This window comes from Paramisgurnus dabryanus, chromosome 13 (assembly GCF_030506205.2).
Source record: "Paramisgurnus dabryanus chromosome 13, PD_genome_1.1, whole genome shotgun sequence".
NCBI lineage: Eukaryota > Metazoa > Chordata > Actinopteri > Cypriniformes > Cobitidae > Paramisgurnus > Paramisgurnus dabryanus.
In genome coordinates this window covers 6,031,583-6,043,980 of record NC_133349.1, presented here as the reverse complement: position 1 = coordinate 6,043,980, position 12,398 = coordinate 6,031,583, and the positions used below count along the sequence as shown (strand labels likewise).

The following is a 12,398-nucleotide window of genomic DNA, read 5'->3' as shown; positions in this document are numbered from 1 at the left end:
TCACATCGTGTTTATAACTACCTCTGTCTCACATGACAGTTTCTGTTCAAACACCCGACCCGTGGCGTCAGTCGACGCCGCTCCGCTGAGCCTAATTGAAGTTGCATTTAAGCATACATAATGCGGACATGCACGTCGCGAATGTGCCGCTACAAACTGCAAGTCTGGAAAAAACTGTTATGGTGTCCCGGATTCTTAACCTGTGCTAAAAGGGTGTTTGGAAACTTATAGCAGAGCACAGATAACAACATGTTTGCTCGAGACAGAGTAAGATAGCAGTAAGCTAAAGCTAATATGACGCTGATGACGATTCTCTCAGACCAATCAATGATCTACAGTGTTATCGTGTCACGTTTGGTATCAGCTCGGGTCGCTTGGAAAAGATCTGTGACGCGTTTCCATGCATTTAAAATCCAAAGACGTTTATTAAGACAGAACATCCATGCAGGAACATTTGTTGGTAGAAATGTAGCTTACTGTATGAACGTATAAACATGAACGTAAACGGTCAACAGAAAGTGAACACTCCTGGCAACTCACCCCCTCTCTACACACACACCTAAACACTCGCTAAACAAAACAGGAAACACTACCAGGTAAATACCCATGATAGTCATGTGAACAAACCACCAGGAAACGTACGTGCAAAATACAAAATAAAAGACCCAGGTTTTCTGCACCTATATGCGCTCCACATCATAAATGTAAAATGGCCTACAGGTCAAATGTATTTATTTAAATATAATTTTCTTTTATATATATCAGATTCATCCGCAAAGAGTAACGGGGTGAAACACAACAGACGATACAGAAAATCACTCCGCAAATAACTGCAATTTTATATTATAAACAGAGATGGCGATAGAGAGGCAGAAACTACAGATTGCAGCTTTAAAGTCGCCATGAAACGGAAGTAGCTAATGTCTTATTTTCCCTGTGTTGACGTATATCTGAGCGAAACGGCTTCTGAAACGTTAAATGTGATCCCATTTTCTCAAGCTTTAGTTAGCGTGTAATGTTGCTGTTAGAGCATAAATAATACTTGCAAAATGATAAAGCTCAAAGTTCACTGCCAGGCAATATATTTTCTTTAACAGAAGTCCCCTTTCAATACAGCAAATGGACAGTTTAGACTACAGCCCTCTACTTCCCAGTTGAATGTCGACAATATAAGTTTTTGACTAAACTCCGCCCACAGGAATACGTCAGTCGCCAGCACTGGCTCAAACGGCTCTGCTAAGCTAAGCTGCTGTCGAATCACAACACACTAAACAAACTACACAATCAGAACTCGATATGTATTTCTGAAGGAGGGACTTCATAGAGCAAGCAAGACATCAGACCGTTTTTAGGACAGTAAAAGCAGCGGTATACAGATAACTTAATGTGTGAAAAATTCGTTTTTTTTACACGTGAAACATGAACACGTGTTATATTGCATACTAAACACAATCAAAGCTTCAAAAACACAGGAAGAACAGGACATTTAAAAGGTACGGCTGGACTTGAATTCATCCATCAAGAACTGATTGGATTGTTAGAAGTTGGGTCACATTGCAATTTGCTGCAATCTTTTTCCAGACCCCGCCAACTTGCCATATCATATGAACTTAGTAAAGCAAGATCGTTTCGAGAAGGGGAGGAGATTTGTGTTTTTGATTAAAGAGTTTTTGAGGGCACAATAATTAATTAATAAATAATAATAAAGCTCAAAGATAACTTATCACAATGTTTAGAAAAAAATACGTTTTTCATTTCAATTTCATTGTGACTTTAAGTAGATTCAAATGTAAGTATTTCTGCACTGCACTAAATATAAGAATCTTAATCTTTTAAAATTTTAGATTTAAAAATGAAAACTCGTACTTTTACAAAAACACTTGATGATTACTAGAGATTTTATTGTTCTCATTAATGCACACAGCACATACAGAATAGTAGAATAAGATGTCTGGCACAGGATATTATAATAGTAGACTATAAACCAGTTACATATGGTTATAGCTTGTTATAATGAAAATATACTGTAAATGGTAAATGCATTTATATTTTGTTCACCTCACATCAACTCATAAAATGTAAGAAATGTCTCATTTACCCTGAAAGTTTAATTCTGTAAAAACACAACAAAAAGTCAAACCACTCTTTTAATTCAGTAAAAAAATAAACCAATGAATTAAGTCAATATGAGTCAACATGTTAAGTCATTCCTCAGTAGTCATATGCATGGCACCGCCCATTGATGTTTAGCATAAACAAAATCACCATTGTACATATAGCTTTTACATTCAAATGCAGAATATCAAACATTTTAATAACATCATATTCAAAACACTGCATTGATCGCTATGTCACTTTACACACTGAACAAAAAACTTCTGGACATCGGTTGAACATGATTACATTAGGTTTTCTTAAAATGAAATTACCATAAATTTAAATTAATTAAGTTATAAGAAAACCTGATTTAATCATGTTGAACTGGTGTACACAATGAAATTACATAGATCCAACAATTTTTTTTAAGAAAAATCATGTGCAACCCGAAAACTTTTTTTAGTGTACACGTTTAACGTAGAAAATGACAATGATGATATACACTACAAAGAAAGTGATACCCAAACCAACAGCAGTGTGGTTAAGTATGCGTGCCATTCTGGAGCTTTTCTCCGCTACTTGTTGTTGTCCGGACATGTTGGCATTTCGAGTCTGTGAAAGCAAGTGTGAAACATTATGTCAAATAACTGTTTCTCATAATTTCCCTTTTATGTTCTCATGCATTTGATATCTACATACCTGGTAAAAAAAAGCATTTTACTGTAAAATCTGACTCTTAACCACAATGTGCACACAACAAACATGAATATAAAATGTTTAGTGCTCCAAATGATTTTCCATAGTGGTAGTAAAAATATAACCCGTATTTCACACGGCACTAAAAGCAGGTTTGTTTGCTCACAAATCCAAACAAACCTTATGGAAATATTATTTTTGTGTAAGCAAACACCAAGGGTCATTGATAAATGATAAACAGGATATTACATTACTGAGCCTCTATGGACTATAATCCAAACAGCTGGTTAATGATGCTTGCGTGACTTCTTGTGAAATGTCAGTGGGTTTGGCATGTCACCGCTCCCTAAGAAAAACCCCTTGTTGTGATCAGGAAGACATCAAGGAATTATATTTTTCTCAAAGAAATGTTATATTGCCTGTGGCATCAGGAAGCAATTACAGCATAAATAACTGTTATCTATCTATCTATCTATCTATCTATCTATCTATCTATCTATCTATCTATCTATCTATCTATCTATCTATCTATCTATCTATCTATCTATCTATCTATCTATCTTTCTGCACATATGTTCATATGATCCAAATTGGTTAATCATAGGCAAGTTTAGTATACTTGTTCAGAGTCGATAGTTTAATTATTATACTTCAAAAAAAAAAAAAAAAAAAAATAATAATTATATATATATAGTTCAAGCTATAAATATATATATATATATATATATATAAAAAAAAAATATATATATATATATATATATATATATATATATATATATATATATATATATATATATATATATATATATATATATATATATATATATATGCAGATTTCCTTATTATTAAGAATTAAATAATAAGAAAATGATTTATACTTACAGACATAGAGTTAATCAGAGCAGCAATGCCCAGTGGTAAACAGCAGCACAGCATGGTAAAGATGGAGTAACCCAGGTAATCCGGCAGTGGATTTGCCAGTGGAGTGGGGCCCACATAAACTGTCGGCTGTACAGTGATCGGAGGCTGTCCTGGATAAGGAGCCTGTGGGATTGGTTGGCCATATTGCTGGGGCGGATATCCAGCATTAGGGTATCCTTGATTTTCCTGGTATGGTGGAGGTGCGGGCTGCGCAATGCCTGACTTCTCTGATGAATCCCAGCTGGGATCCATTTTCTGTCTGTATTTTTTTTGCTTGTGATCTGTTGTCGTCTGGCTGTCCTCTAGTTCAAGCTTTTTCTGTTATAGATCTTTGTTGCATATGGTGAGGATTACTTTTGTAGCAGGCAACTGGGAGGGGAGCTGTAGCTGTCATAAGGGAGGAGTAACAAGAAATTCAGCTTTGGTTTCCAGTAAAATACATTTTACAATTTACATAATGGAAAAACAGGTATAGTTACCATGTCAAATATGTTATCTATATGATTCAAGTATTTAGTCAATATGATTAATGGTGAGGTGATGTGACACTTAAGAATTACAAAGATCAAACATTGTAGTGGATAAATGCAAGGAAGCTAAGGAATTTCAGGAATGTTGTTAGAGTTTAATAACTTGGCAACTGTACATATATGCCCACATCTTAAAACTTCCAGTAACAACGACTCCTTTCAACCCGAACCAGCGTCCAGACCCCTCCTGTTTCCCTTGAAGGCCAGCATAAACAGAGTTGTGGCTAGAAGGGATACAGCTACAGCCAAAATATTTTGAAATATCACCGGATGAGAGTTGTTTTCATCCTAATCCTACCCCAAAACCCAACATTTCAGGGGCCATAGCTGATCTAGCCAGAACCCATAAATAGAGTAAACATTTCCCATTAGCCCCACCCTTCCGAAGATAAGCGGACATATCTCCTTTTAAATACACTGACTGAAGAAACACAGACACAAAAAATAAAGTTTCACCCTGATTTTTTTAAAGCACAATGATAATTAGGACAAAAGGGACTAAAGGGATAGTTCACCCAAAATTCTGTCCTCTTTTTCTCATCCTCATGTTGTTTTAAACCTGTATGAATTTCCTTTTTCTGATGAACACAAAGAAAGATATTTTAATAATTGATGGTAACCATTGACTTTCATGGACTAACCATTGACTGATCATTGACTTTCATGGTATATATATATAGATTTGTCAGCTGCACATCCAGGGCACGAAGCTCCCATTCCACCACGTCCCAAAATACTCCATTTGGTTGAGATCTGGTGACTGTGGAGGCCATTTTAGTACAATGAACTCATTGTCATGTTCAAGGACCAGCATGAGATCATTTGCGCTTTATGACATGGCGCGTTATCCTGCTGGAAGTATCCATCAGAGGATGGGTACACTGTGGTCATAAATGGATGAACATGGTCAGAAACAATACACAATGCTCAATTGGTACTAATGGGCCCAAAGTGTGCCAAGAAAATATCCCCCACACCATTACAACACCACCACCAGCCTGAACCATTGATACAAGGCAGGATGGATCCATGCTTTCATGTTGTTGACGCCAAATTCTGACTCTACCATCTGTATGTCGCAGCAGAAATCAAGACTCATCAGACCAGGTAACGTTTTTCCAACTTCTACTGTCCAATTTTGGTGAGCCTGTATGAATTGTAGCCTTGGTTTCCTGTTCTTATCTGTCAGGAGTGGTCTTCTGCTGCTGTAGCCCATCAGCCTCAAGGTTCGGCATGTTGTGTGTTCAGAGATGCTCTTCTGCATACCTCGGTTGTAACGAGTGGTTATTTGAGTTACTGTTGCCTTTCTATCAGCTCGCAAGCATTTGCCCTCACAGAACTGCCGCTCACTGGATATTTTCTCTTTTTCTGACCATTCTCTGTAAACCCTACAGATAGCTGTGCGTGAAAATCCCAGTAGATCAGCAGTTTCTGAAATACTCAGACCAGCCCGTTTGGCACCACAACCATGCCATGTTCAAAATCACTTTAAACACCTTTCTTCCCCATTCTGACGCTCGGTTTTAACTTCAGCAGATTGACTTGACCATGTCTACATGCCTAAATGCATTGAGTTGCTGACATGTGATTGGCTGATTAGAAATTTGCATTAACGCGCAGTTGGACAGGTGTACCTAATAAAGTGGCCGGTGAGTGTGTATATATATATATATATATATATATATATAACAGACATCAGATTTATCCGCACAGAGTAACGGGTTGAAACACAACAGACGATACAGAAAATCACTCCGCAAATAACTGCAATTTTATATTTCAAACAGAGATGGCGATAGAGAGGCAGAAACTACAGATTACAGCTTTAAAGTCGCCATGAAATGGAAGTAGCTAATGTCTGATTTTCCCTGTGTTGACGTATATCTGAGCAATACGGCTTTTGAAACGTTAAAGGTGATCCCATTTTCTCAAGCTTTAGTTAGCGTCTAATGTTGCTCTTGGAGCATAAGTAATACCTGCAAAGTGATAAAGCTCAAAGTTCACTGCCAGGCGATATATTTTCTTTACCAGAAGTCCCCTTTCAATACAGCAAACGGCCGGTTTGGACTACAGCCCTCTACTTCCCGGTTGAATGTCTTCAATATAAGATTTTGACTAAACTCCGCCCACAGGAATACGTCAGTCGCCAGCACTGGCTCAAACGGCTCTGCTAAGCTAAGCTGCTGTCGAATCACAACACACTAAACAAACTACACAATCAGAACTGTTATAACCGTTTTTAGGACAGTAAAAGCAGCGGTATACAGATAAGTAAATGTGTGAAAAATGCGTTTTTTTTTTTTACATGTGAAACATGAACACGTGTTATGTTGTACACTGTAAACACAATCCAACCTTCAAAAACACAGGAAGAACGGAACATTTAAAAGAATTCATCCATCGAGAACTGATTGGATCGTTAGAAGTTGGGTCACTGCCATACCATATGACCGAAAGTAAAGCGAGATCATTTCAAAAAAGGATGGAGATTTAGGTTTTTGATTAAAGATTTTGAGGGCAAATGAATTAAAAAAATATATATAATAAAGCGCACAGATAAATTTGTAAAAAATAAAATACCACAATGTTCACATTTTTTACAGCTTTCCATTTAAATAGTTTTGTGACTTTAAATAGATTCAAATGTAAGTATTTCTGCACTGCACTAAATATAAGCATCTTAAATCTCTTAAAATTTTTGATTCAAAAATGAAAACTCGTACTTTTACAACAAACACTTGATGATTACTAGAGATTTTATTGTTCTTATTAATGCACACAGCACATACAGAATAGTAGGATAATATTTCTGGCACAGGATAGTATAATATTAGACTATAAACCAACCAGTTACATATGGTTATAGCTTGATATAATGAAAATATACTGCAAATTATATTATGCATTTATATTTTGTTCACCAAACTCATAAAATGTAAGAAATGTCTCATTTACCCTAAAAGTTTAATTCTGTTAAAGCACAACAAAATGTAAAACCCCTCTTTTTAATTAAGTAAAAAAATAAACCAATGAATTAATGAAGTCAATATGAGTCAACATGTTAAGTCATTCCTCACTAGTAATATGCATGGCACCGCCCATTGATGTTTAGCATAAACAAAATCACCATTGTACATAAAGCTTTTACATTCAAAAGCAGAATATCAAACATTTTAATAACATCATATTCGAAACACTGCATTGATCGCTATGTCACTTTACACACTGAACAAAAAACTTCTTACATTAGGCTTTCTTAAAATTAAATTAACATAAATTTAAATTAATTTAGTTTTAAAAAAACTTGATTCAATCATGTTGAACTGGTGTACATAAATTACGTAGATCCAACAATTTTTTTTAAAGAAAAATAATTTTAAGAAAACTACATTCAATCACGTGCATGACGTCTAAGGTAGAAAACGACAAGGATGATATAAATTACAAGGAAAGTGATACCCAAACCAAGAGCAGTGTGGTTAAGTATGCGTGCCAATCTGGAGCTTTTCTCCGCTACTTGTTGTTGTCCGGACATGTTGGCATTTCGAGTCTGTGAAAGCAAGTGTGAAACATGTAGTGAAATAACCGTTTTTCATAATTTCCCTTTTATGTTCTCATGCATTTGATTTCTACATACCTGGTAAAAAAAGCATTTTACTGTAAAATCTGACTCTTAACCACAATGGACACACAACAAACATGATTATAAAATGTTCAGTGCTCCAACTGATTCTCCATAGTAGTAGTAAAAATATGACCTTTGTTTATATAAACAGTTTTTCACATGGCAATGAAAGCAGGTTTGTTTGCTCACGAATCCAAACAAACCTTTTGGAAATATTATTTTCGTGTTAGCAAATACCAAGGGTGTATCTATCTATTTAAATCCACATATGTTCATATGATCAGAATCGGTAGTTTAATTATATTATACTTCAAAAAAAAAATTTTTTAATAATTATTTGCAGATTTCCACATTATTAAGAATTAAATAAATAAGAAAATTCATACTTACAGACATGGAGTTAATCAGAGCAGCAATACCCAGTGGTAAACAGCAGCACAGCATGGTAAAGATGGAGTAGCCCAGGTAATCCGGCAGTGGATTTGCCAGTGGGGTGAGACTCACATAAACTGTCGGCTGTACAGTGATCGGAGGCTGTCCTGGATATTGGGCCTGAGGGATTGGTTGGCCACCTGGAGTTCCATATTGCTGGGGCGGATATCCAGCATTAGGGTATCCTTGATTTTCCTGGTATGGTGGAGGTGCGGGCTGCGCAAAGCCCGACTTCTCTGATGAATCCCAGCTGGGATCCATTTTCTGCCTGTACTTTTTTTCCTTGTGATCTGTTGTCGTCTGGCCGTCCTCTAGTTCAAGCTTTTTCTTCTATAGATCTTTGTCGGATATGGTGAGGATTGTACACAGCAAAATCAGCAGTGTTAAATCAACACTGCTGGTGTTTATACTGTATGAGTAACACCAGACCTGGTGGTCCCCTTATATACACCAGCAGTGTTGATTTAGCACTGGTGATTTTGCTGTGTAGCGGGGCAAATGGGAGGGGAACTGTAGCGTTCATAAGGGAGGAGTAACAAGAAATTGAGCTTTGGTCCCAGTAACAAACATTTTACAATTAACATAATGGAAAAACAGGTATAGTTACTACGTCAAATATGTTATCTATATGATTCAAGTATTTAGTCAATATGATTAATGGTGAGGTGACGTGACACTTTGTAGTGGATAAAAGCAAGGAAGCTAAGGAATTTCAGGAATGTTGTTAGAGTTTAATAACTTGGCAACTGTACGTATATGCCCACATCGTAAAACTTCCAGTAACAACGACTCCTTTCAACCCGAACCAGCGTCCAGACTCCCGTTTCCCTTGAAGCCAGCATAAACAGGGTTGTGGCTAGAAGGGATACAGCTACAGTCAAAATATCTTATATATCACCGGATGAGGGCTGTTTTCATGCTAATTCTACCCCCAAACATAACCCTAAACCCAACATTTCAGGGGCCTTAGCTGTATCCCATCTAGCCAGAACCTATAAACAGAGTAAACATTTCCCATTAGCCCCACCCTTCCGAGGATAACCACCGGACATATCTCCTTTTTAATACAATGACTAAAAAATCACAAAACACACAAATTTAAGTGTCACCCTTTTTTGATGCACACTGATAATTAGGACACAGTTTAAGAGATAGTTCACCGAAAAATGAAAATTGTGTCATCATTTTCTCATCCTCATGTTGTTTTAAACCTTTATGAATTTCTTTTTTCTTATGAACAAAAAGAAAGAAATTTTATAAATGATGGTAAGCACACAACTAACCCATAGTAGGAAAACTAAAAAACTCAACAAAATTTTACAACAACATGAGGGTGAGTAAATGATGACAGAATTTTCATTTTTGAGTGCACTATCCCTTTAAAGTAATTTTGGCTTAGCATTTTTTGTGATAAAATGTATTACTCGAGTCCAGTGGAACTTGTAAAGTGTTGCCATTAAAACTCCTTGCAACGTCTTGAGTTTGTGATACATTCGGGGTTTATGAAGAACAGAAGAGGAAAAGTTAATCTTCCAAAACAAATCAATACCTTGCGTTTAAGATGTTAGGAGTGTTTACCTTCATACAACGCAAGAAAGATCCGACAGGCGGATGACATGTAAGTACCACGAGAGAGATTCACCACGCCTCGTCTGAAGTGGAGTCACGTTTCAGGATCCGTACCAGGTCAGCTCCGGTCTGGCTCCGTCCCAGAGTTTATTGCCTCAACCCGGAAATAATGTCTGGAATGGTGCTCTTACTGAACACTTTGAATGTTTAATTATACTAAGTACTTAATACGACGTTATTTCCCTGTTCGAGGTGGGGAAATATCCGAAATTATGTAATAGAGGCCGTTTCTCAATCCAAAGGCTGCCGTCTTTTTTTTTTTTTTTACAGAAAATGTAGGCTAACTCGCAACAAGTAGAAATCAAATAAACATACAATTTTAAATAATAATAAAAAAATGCCAGTGGTAAGTTACAACAATTTAAAGTAACAAAAAGCTTCATGGGTCTTTCTTGCCTTTTTGTTCATGATTTTGTCTAATGTAATACCATTTTGTTAAATTTCTTTTATAAAATGTTCATAATTTGGCTTAGCTTTCGTCCATTTTTTTTCACATGAATGTGATATTTTCCAAGTAAAATAAAAAGTTTTTTTTAAGGAAGCACATCTTACTTTTGGAATCAACATTGTCCTTTACAAAGAAAAAACTACATCAGATCAATTTGTAGATTTTCCAAACAACCTAGAAATGAAGTTATATCTACCCAAAACATTTTTGAGTATAGGCAAAAAAAAAAAAAAGATGAGTGACAGATTATTTGGCAATACCACAAAATTCACATAAATTTTCAATATTCACATGGAAACGTTCAAAGCAAAGGCTGCAGTCTTCGGAGGTCGCATATGCAGACTGCATAACGTTACGTCATCAAGCTTGGTTTATTTCAGTCAACTGAGCATTACATTCCCAAATCATAAGCATATTACAACGATTTACGAATGACTAAAAAAAGAGTCAAATTTATAATTGTTAATATTCTGAAATAAGACAGCCTGCAAATGCGACCTCCTGAGGCTGCAGCCTTCCGATTGAGTATGCATCGACGTCACTTCAAAAACAGTGGCAAACAGGACAGGCAGGAGGGGATACAGCTACGGCGGAATCTCGCGAGATGTTGGGTTAGGTTTGAGGATGACAACAGCGTTCATCCGGCGAGATTTCACGAGATGTTGGCAGTAGCTGTATGCCTTCTAGCCACTACCTGCAAAACATTCAACTACAAAAAAAATGTTGGTACGTTTTTTATATCTTAAGTTTTACATTCATAAATGCAACTAGTCTCGGATTAAGCACAATAATACCCAATTTAAGATTCAAATGATTTAATTTAAAACACTTAGGGTGGGTTGCACCAACAAGGATTAAATTAAGCAGAGTTTAGAGCTAATCTAGGGTTTGTTGATCTCAGTTTAATTTTAATTCGAGTTGTGTTGCACCACTTAAATTTAAACACAGATTAACAAATCTTAGATTAAAACTTTAAACTGTATTAAACCCTTTATCTGCGATTTATTTTGTCCGCCATGTTGAATTTTCCGGTGTTAATAAACAGCAACAATGTTGACGTTGTCATTCAAAAAGGAAATAAACAGTTTATGCAGGCAAAGGTAATGTAATTTTTCATTATTTTGATTTTAAATCACCTACATACGCCGGTAGGCTAATCTAAAGGTCTGATTCATATAAAAACATTTGACAATCTTTTAAAACAACTGTATTGATTAACAGATCAAGAAATATTGTGACAGGAAATATCGCAAAGCTCAGATATTGTGATATAATGAAAAAGATGTGTCGACGCATTTGTCATGAAGCGCCACCATGTGTCCGATCATTCACTGTCGTTCGCCTGACTGGAGCGCGCGTGACAGAGGAGAAGCACATACGAGCATCGCTGTCAGCGGTGCTGTTAATAATATTTTTGAGCTGCCAAACACAGTTTGTTGAGACGTTATAATAAACGCATCTTTGAATAGCGCCACCAAGCTCGCGGTATGTGTTTCTAATCATTCAACCAGACATTTAATTGTAAAAAAAACATATTTAAACCTCCTCATATGCAAGTTTAAAGTTAATCCCTCACTGAGATTTAAAACAGAGTTTAAAGTAATGGAGCAACAGGATTAAAGATAATCTAGATTTACTGTAAGATTTAAACCTGGATCAAAATGACAGTTTAAATTTAAACCTGTTTATTTTTAAACAGGTTTAAAGTTTGGTGCAATGGAATTATTAAATAAGCTTTGATTTAAACCAGATTTAGGCTTAATCCTTGTTAGTGCAACCCACCCTTAAAGGACATTCACTGCAAAGCTATCAGGACTATGGACTATTACAATTCTTCCCATCGAAAAGCTCCTTCTTTTGCAACCAGTGAAGCAATGTTTTTCTTTGTTTAAAGAACAGTTTGTGTTAATAGACTCTTGTTGTTTGCTAATAAGGGACATTTTATTGCCACACTAAAACTATGATGTATTAAACATGCATTCGTTACATCTGTTGGCAGCAGCACAAAAGATGTGGGTTT

The 12,398-nt window shown here is 36.1% G+C and overlaps 1 protein-coding gene across 1 annotated transcript; it reads right to left on the bottom strand.

Moving 5' to 3' along the window:
• Positions 1 to 1,880: 1,880 nt before the first annotated feature.
• On the bottom strand, positions 1,881 to 10,044 carry LOC135789136 (synapse differentiation-inducing gene protein 1-like). The gene is made up of 3 exons (XM_065298786.1): positions 9,880 to 10,044; positions 3,676 to 4,101; positions 1,881 to 2,709 (listed from the first exon to the last, which is right to left on the bottom strand). The coding sequence occupies exons 2-3, from the start codon at positions 3,964 to 3,966 to the stop codon at positions 2,557 to 2,559; spliced, it is 444 nt and encodes a 147-aa protein (XP_065154858.1). The 5' UTR covers positions 3,967 to 4,101; positions 9,880 to 10,044; the 3' UTR covers positions 1,881 to 2,556.
• Between the last annotated feature and the right edge of the window lie 2,354 nt (positions 10,045 to 12,398).

Coding starts and splice junctions, on each gene's coding strand:
- LOC135789136 (XM_065298786.1), bottom strand. CDS start 3,966: ATGGATCCCAGCTGGGATTCATCAGAGAAGTCAGGCATTGCGCAGCCC. Junction 2,710..3,675: donor CTCTGATTAACTCTATGTCT/GTAAGTATAAAT, acceptor TTGCTTTCACAG/ACTCGAAATGCCAACATGTC.